At 34.7% G+C, this 8,228-nt stretch overlaps 2 protein-coding genes across 2 annotated transcripts in view; both read left to right on the top strand.

The window, feature by feature from the left end:
* Nucleotides 1-5,862: 5,862 nt before the first annotated feature.
* LOC126905049 (uncharacterized) lies at nucleotides 5,863-6,855 on the top strand. The gene has a single exon (XM_050684444.1). It carries the CDS (start codon nucleotides 5,863-5,865, stop codon nucleotides 6,853-6,855), a length of 993 nt encoding a protein of 330 aa, XP_050540401.1.
* A 762-nt stretch (nucleotides 6,856-7,617) lies between these two features.
* Nucleotides 7,618-8,228, top strand: part of LOC126905047 (uncharacterized) — an 8,999-nt gene continuing 8,388 nt past the window's right edge. The window contains exon 1 of the mRNA XM_050684442.1: nucleotides 7,618-7,727. The gene's annotated coding sequence lies outside the window, so the exon portion shown is untranslated. The remainder of the gene's footprint in view (nucleotides 7,728-8,228) is intronic.

Here is an 8,228-nt window from a genome sequence, read left to right as displayed (position 1 = left end):
CCCACCAGAGGAATAAAATTTATGACTCCAGGTGCTACTAGTCATTCACGTTGGATGTCAAAAGTAATTTACTGTTTAAAAATATTTATGTTTAGTGGACAATTTCATCTAAGTACCAAAGAAAAAAGGGGCCTCGAGGAAATATGTGTTTTCATTGTAACCGTCCATTTAAAAAATTGGTTCACTGCAACTTTGGCGGCATGTGCTCCAAATAATGACTTGCAACTGATAAAGACCTTAATAAAATATGATAATCCACATATTTCAAAAGCCACTGTAAAAAAAATGATGGGTCATTTATGGTATTTGTCAGATGAGTTAGTTGGTCTTTGTCTGTTCGACAAAAATGTCCCTGTTGAAACCAAATGTAAGATAATTTACGCCATAAATAATAACCCCTCTCCAGAAGTTCCCAATGTAAGACCGAAAATTGACCAACACGATGTAGAAAATTTACAGCTTCATGATTTAGCTAACAAAAATACAATACAAATTTTCACAGAATTTGGTGTCGATGAATTTTTGAAAAATGACGTGGTAAACTGGACCGAGTCTAAAAGCTACTTAAAAGCAGAGGAAGTTTTTAAGAATCTTCGAGTTACCAATGACGTGGCAGAAAGAGGAGTTTCATTGATCCAAGACCTTAATCGCAAAATTACCCATGATGAGGATCAACTTCAGTTTCTCTTACAAGTAGTTTCTGAGCATCGGAAGATTTACCCTGATTGCAGCAAACACACTTTAAAAAAAAGCAATTCAACTTTTATATAATTTTTTAATTCTTTAGTAAGTAAAATTAGAAATGTTAAAAATGATTTATATAATATAGCTTGACTTATTGATAAAAAAATATAAGAACGTATACATAAAATAGTTTTCATTATTATTTTATTTTTTTTTTAAGTTAAAAATTTTCAAATAGCTTGGGATGGCTCAAAAATTAATTTTTAGTGTTTTTTTTTCTTGAGAATTGTATATAAAACCAGGTAGAACAATTTTCAAGTGTAGGAGTATAACTTAAAAAAAAAAATATTTTTTTTGTCACTTTTAGACCACCCTAATATATATATATATATATAATTGATGACATGCACGCATATACGGGTACGAAAAGCAAAAATAAAAATATACAGAAAAATAATGTTGGTGGTGAGTGGTAAGTGGGGTGGGGTGAATGCGTTACGACAGTCTAGTCTCAAGGTCATACACGACGTGATACGCGACATAATAACACGTGCCGCGTAGATTTACAAACTTTGCAAGCGGGCTTTTTATTAATAGTAATTCGGCCTGTAAGAACAACGTGGTTTGCCACTTGCATAACGACTAGCTATAGTAGCAAGAGTCGCCACCACCTAGGCGAGGTGTCATACCTATCAGATATGATTACCGGACCATAGGTGGAATTTAATTTTAAGTTAATTAAAAGTATAATCTAAGTTAATATATCGTTATATGTATAAATTACTATAATGCCTCGTGGTTTATAGAATACAATTATGACAATCAAAGTTGTATGTGGTTGATATGTATAACATACCGTAGCCCGTGTCTAGATTAAGGAATAAGAATGAAATACACGCGAGTAATTAAGTTACTCGCGCAATAAAATAAATATTACAGTTGAAATTAATAAGGAAATTTAATTTAATTGTAAAAAAAAAAGAAAATTAAATTAAATATGGACAAAAATGCGAATGCATCAAAAACCATGTCTACAAATAAAGGCAATACAAATAAAATAAAATATTTAAACAAAACAAACAAATAATATTACAAACATCACGGACGGTATTGTAACACATCCGTTAATGTTAATCGGTAATTAATGAAGAACACCAAGAGCGGTCTGGACACTCGCTCCTTTAGCGTTGGTTAGAAGAAAAGGGAAACACGTGCTCTCCACACATAAATAAAATTAAGTTAATTTACGATAAAATAAAAATGAAATAAAATAATTAATAAAATATAGCTCATTACATAAATATAATATAAAAAAGAAAACGATACCCGGTCTCCGAAGAAACCCATCCGATGGTCTGGATGCTTCGTCGAAAAAACCTGACCGTTCGCCGTTGGCGGCTCTACTCCATCATTGTAAAAAAAGTGTCAATAAAAAAATAAACGTGTGCACCTTAGCATGGTCAATGACAGAAGAAAGAATAGAGAAGAGTCAACACCGATCTAATGGCGATTTCAAATCGATAACGGCCAGTCTTTTTGGAAGGGATCAATACTGATAAACAATTCGATTTGAATTATATTTCTCTTTTATCGCCTTATCTAGCGGTCAGTGGCAAAATAATGAGTGGTTGACATCGCTGTGTCAGAAAAAGGTTCTTTCGCGCAATATAATAAATAAGTAGACATAACAAAAAATCATAAACGGTCCACCTTTGAATTTGTGACGTTACAACTTACAACAAACGATAAACGACAAACAACAAACAACATACATGTGAAACTAATATAAGCGTGTTCACAAGGATACTACAAGAATCCGATTGTCGTCTTATTATTATAAAGTTCAATACCAACAAAATTAAGACCTTCAACTCTTGCTTTCAACAATAAGTATATAAGACTATAAATTTTATTATTTATTAATTAATTGAGTCATAAAATAGACCAAACAATGAATAACTAAAATTTTAACCATAATGTAACTCTTATCTTAATAATGTTTTATTGAGTCATTTAGATATTAAATTTCTTTAATGGTTGTGCATTTTTTCCAAGGATCATTCATTACCTACTACCATATTTTATATTTATTATCTTATTGTGTATTAAATTTATAAGCTATATCAGATTATATTTTATTAAGTAATTAAAATATATACTTAGGTTATTAATAAAAAAATTACTATAACTTAAGAATTGATCTTTAATAATAAACTTATATATAGAGGATGAATGCTACTGTTTAGTTTATTGCCCGTGCGGAGTTTTATTGATAGTTATCGATAGTATAGATAAGTAATATTGTGGTATATTACTGTTGATGTTCACGCTATTTATTACTTAGTGTTTTGTGTTGTATTTTTTGTATATTTCAGGCTAGAATTTAAACCATTAATTATTTGGTAGAATTGTTTTATTTGATACACAGGGTATTTTTTTTATCATAACCCACTCAAATACTTGCAGAATAATAATAATTTAAACTTTTTTTTTTATTATTATCTTTAGTTACACATTATTCTTGAATTTTTAACTATGTAATACTTTTTAAGTTCATCCCTTATGCCTTGGAGGGGGGTCAACTTTGTTTTTTTAAATGGTAACACATATTTTTAATTTAATAAAATGTTTGAGTTTTTAATTTAATAGTAAATGGCATTTGAATTTTCAATATAACTTTATTAGCTTATAAGATATAAAGATTTAAAGTTTCAAAATTTTGAGTTAATATACATGTATAATACACATGGGATTGTAAATACAGGTAGCTAATTGGATTTTTATGACATTGCTGTCTCAGTCACGGATTGTTTATTATCAATTATGATTATCAATAGATATACTTTCTGTATTGTCAGTTAGTGTATTTATAAACTCATAACAATGTGCCTTACTACAATTGATAATAACAATGCTGTGTACCTGCTAATATCGATGTTATAAAAAACCAATTAGCTACCTATATTTGTAATCCCTTGTGTATTATACCTGTATATTAATTCAAAAATTTGAAACTTTAAATGATTATATCTAATAAACGAATTAAGTTATATTAAAAATTCAAATGCCATTTACTATTAAATTAAAAACTCAAACATTTTATTAAATTAAAAATATGTGTTACCATTTAAAAAAACAAAGTTGACCCCCTTCCAAGGCATAAGGGATGAACTTAAAAAGTATTACATAGTTAAAAATTCAAGAATAATGTGTAACTAAAGATAATAATAAAAAAAAATGTTTAAATTATTATTATTCTGCAAGTAATTAAGTGGGTTATGATAAAAAAATCACTCTGTATATATATATATATATGGTTGTTGGGCATCTTTAGTATTTATTGCTAAGTGCATAAGATTTTGGGTTATTAATATTACGCAAGTATTATTTAACTTTGCGTTGTTATTATTTAGTTATTAAGATTAGTTGCGCCGGTTGATTGTGCGGTATTACGTACTTATTTGTTTTTCGTTAATTTTGTTTGCGCTCCGTTATACAGATTTAAATTTATTATTGCAATTATTTATTTTTTTTGCGTGGATTATTTATTGTAAATTTCTGTGTCACAATAACTGTTGTTAATATATAATAATTAATTTACGTTATTTTGGCGACGTGAGATTATAAATAAGGGGTATAATTTTATTTATTTTCGTTTCAAAATTTAAATTTGCGATGGCGGATCAGCCGGAAAATGAACGCATCAATCGATTAAAAAGAAAGGCGATTCTCAAACGCGATGATTGTGTCGAGCGGATTCGCGCGATTCACGCGGTAGCAACTCGCTGTATCGTTAACAGTGAACATCTACTCCAATTGGCGGTTCTTCTAAATAAATTGATCAAATTTGGACTGCTTTCACTGCAGAAAATAATACTATAATTGACTGTTTAATTGATCTTGGCTTAACAACTTAACGGTGGAATTACGGGAAATTATCGCTTTCGCGAGATCGGTTGTCAATCGGTATTATGATGATACACAAATTATAATTTCGGTCCATCGAGAATCTCGTATGTCGCTACATGAACGAGGACATATACACTATGAACACAGTGATGATCAACCTGTAGAACATCATAATAAAAATGCGCACATAGTCGTTCCGGAGACGTATGTGATAGAGNGCACGTAGTCGTTCCGGAGACGTCTGTGATAGGGAGACCTGAACAGCCGTCGAGTAATAATAATTCACTTACACAAAGTTCGGCCAGCGCAACGTTTACCCGATTACCTGACATACCATTGCCTACCTTTCATGGAGATATTTTTAAATGGATGTCATTCTATGGTCGTTTTATCACTACTGTGGATCAGCGCCCTTATATTACGGATATAGAAAAGTTTTATTATTTAGCCGGGTGTTAAAAGGTTAGTGCGTCAGAAGTAATAAGTGGAATACCAGTTTCAGGCGACAACTATAAACTTGCGTGGGCTACGTTAAAGGCGCGTTTCGATAAGCCGCGTTTAGTCGCAGCGTCATTAATAGAAAAATTATTAACAGAGCCGAAATCGTCTAACGAGTCTTTAACCGATCTACATAAATTTCTCGTGATTTTTGATGAAGGGGTATCGTTACTCAATACGATGAAACTACCAGATCTTGGAGATTTTATTTTATTTACGATGGCGTCACGGTGTTTACCGACGCATACGGTTAAATTATTCGAAGCTCAGCTGTTAAATCGCTTTCCGACTGTACTATCCACTAACAATAAGTCGAGCAGTGTGTGTAAAATTTGTAACGGCGGGCATGCAGTATCCAGTTGTAAAACGTTCAAAAAATGAGCCGCCGCCACACGTGTTAAATGGGTACGTGAAAATAAAGCGTGCTTTCGTTGTCGGTCATTGGGCCCCCGATTGTCGGGCACCAATAGTGTGTGACAACTGTACTCAACGACATCACCCATTATTACACACAGACGCTAACGTCCGTATTATGCCGATGTCCAATGTTACAACCAATAGTCAACCACTGCAAGATGAAACTGTCGTACTAGCGTCACTCACTGGACACAGCCCGACTGTTGGTCATTCAGTATTATTAGGAACAGTCCTCGTACACATACGCGACTGTGTCGGCGTTTTACACACGGTACGGGCACTTGTGGACTCGGCGTCACAAATTAATGCAATAACTTCTGCCTGTGTTACGCGATTAGGACTTCGGGTTACACGATGAACGGCCCCAGTTTCTGGTTTGTCAGGGACATCAGTCCCAAATGTTCAAGGGTTAGTAACGNTTCTGGTTTGTCAGGGACATCAGTACCAAATGTTCAAGGGTTAGTAAAGTGTGATATACGACCAAGATACGCGACAGAGCCTATTTTTACATTCAACGCATGGATGTTTCCTACTATTACCGTCCAGATGCCCAGTGAAGGTATTGCTGATGACATAGCCGCGAAATATGATAACCTAACTTTAGCGGATCCGTCATTTGCGGTGCCTAATAATGTGGACTCATTGCTCGGCGTAGACTTGTTCGCGCGTATACTTGACGGTAATCGCGTCTCCGTCGGAGAGTCGCTGCCAGTGGCTTTTGGCTCAGTGTTTGGATGGATACTTATCGGTCCAGTACCCCAGACCAACGAGTATACTGAATTGTCTTGCCCTATTTCTCTTGTGTCGACGGCGGAAAATATAATTAGTAAACTCTGGCAAATAGAAGAACCTGAGGCTGCGACTGATGATTTTAATCACGCAGGTATCTGTGAAACTATGTATAACGAGGAAAGGTCGCGTGATGAAGACGGACGTTTTGTGGTACCGTTGTTTTTTTGTCAACCGGTTACGGAAAATACTTTTTACGGTTCACGTGCAGTCGCTATGCGACGTTTTACATATTTAGAGAAAAAATTAGAGGCGGATCGTCGGTTTCGTGAGTCTTATTGTGCATTCATGGCAAAATATTTGGCCTTGGGCCATATGTCTCTCGCTACATCTAAAGATTTATATCTCATTCCTCATCACGCCGTAAATAAACCATCAGAAGGGGATATAAAATTAAGAGTGGTTTTGGACGCGTCTGCTCAAGCGTTTTCCGGAACATCATTAAACCAATGTTTATATGCGGGGCTGAAATTGCAACGCGATGTAATCAATGTCTTAACATTATTCCAATTATCACGCTTTGCCTTTATGGCTGATATTAACAAAATGTATCAGTAGGGTAATTTAGGGGATTCTAGCCCCCCCCGCCTCACCCCATCACCTACCCACCCAACGGTGGGTGGGCGTGGTCGGGGGAGGGGCGTGTCACACAGTGGGCGTGGTCTCTCGATGGTGGGGGGTAATGTCAAGGTCATATAGTGAGCGTGGTCTCTCGATGGTGGGGGTAATGTCAAGGTCATATAGTGGGCGTGGTTTCTCGATGGTGGGGATAATGTCAAGGTCACACAGTGGGCTTGGTCTTTCGATGGTGGTGGTAAGGAATGACTGGATTTATGAGGGTGGGGGTAAGGGTGGCGTGGTCTTATGATGGTGGGGGAAAGGAGGAGGCGTGGTCTTATCATAGATGGGGTAAGGGGAGGTTTGGTCCTATGATGGTGGGGGTAAGGAGGAGGCGTGATACCACAATGGTGGAGGTAATAGATGACTTAGGTAGGGATGTAAAGATCAATCAAAATGGCGGTTAAAAGTGCGCATGCGCATTATAACTTAATGTCTGTGGTGAGGAGAGGTAGCCATATGGTTGTCTCCTTCTACGGTGTCATCTACTAGAAGATAATGTAAACCTCATGTGAACTGATAACGGAACTGATAATGTTCATTGATAAGCGTACACATTACATTGAAATAGTGTAATTCAATTACTTAATATTAACGCTACAGGGTCTCCGTCAACAATTCCTATACAGGAAAGGGGTAATGAATCTTGACATAAACGAACCTATAATGTGTGGGGATGAATCCAACTATATTATTATTACTACTATAATATAACGTTCATAGGCGTCAGAATTTTATGAGAACAATAACAACGTCTGTCGTTATGGCATAATAAATTCTAAGAAATTTATCATGGGTAACCAGACGCTTAGGTAAGCATATTTTCAACATATTATAACGTTCATAGGCGTCTGCATTTTTATTTTTTACATAGTATTTTCTCATTGCCTACCACCAGATGCTTAGAAAAACATCTCGTTAATATTAGTATATTACTATTAATTATATAATTAATATAATTACTATAATTGGTAATATATTTTTAGAATTACTATGTTTAGGTTGCTATAATAGTATAATCGCTATTATTATTATTTTCTACTGCGCCTTTAAAATAATAATATGTGTATCGCATTTTATTTTATTATATTTAATTTGACAATTTTTTTATACCTATAACTAGAGGTATTACATTTAAAGTAGCACCCCCACTACCAGCACCCCCGAGTCTTCACTGCGTTTATCATTTAATGTATACATTACATTGAAATAGTGTACGTCAAGTAGCGACCGCCGCCACCACACTTGACTATTCCTTGAACGATTTGTAACAAACTCTATTAAGACAATTGGGTGTGAGGTGCGCACAATGT

Source organism: Daktulosphaira vitifoliae, unplaced genomic scaffold (genome assembly GCF_025091365.1).
Source record: "Daktulosphaira vitifoliae isolate Bord-2020 unplaced genomic scaffold, ASM2509136v1 Scaffold_4, whole genome shotgun sequence".
In the NCBI taxonomy this organism is placed as follows: domain Eukaryota; kingdom Metazoa; phylum Arthropoda; class Insecta; order Hemiptera; family Phylloxeridae; genus Daktulosphaira; species Daktulosphaira vitifoliae.
This window is presented reverse-complemented; position numbering and strand designations above follow the sequence as displayed.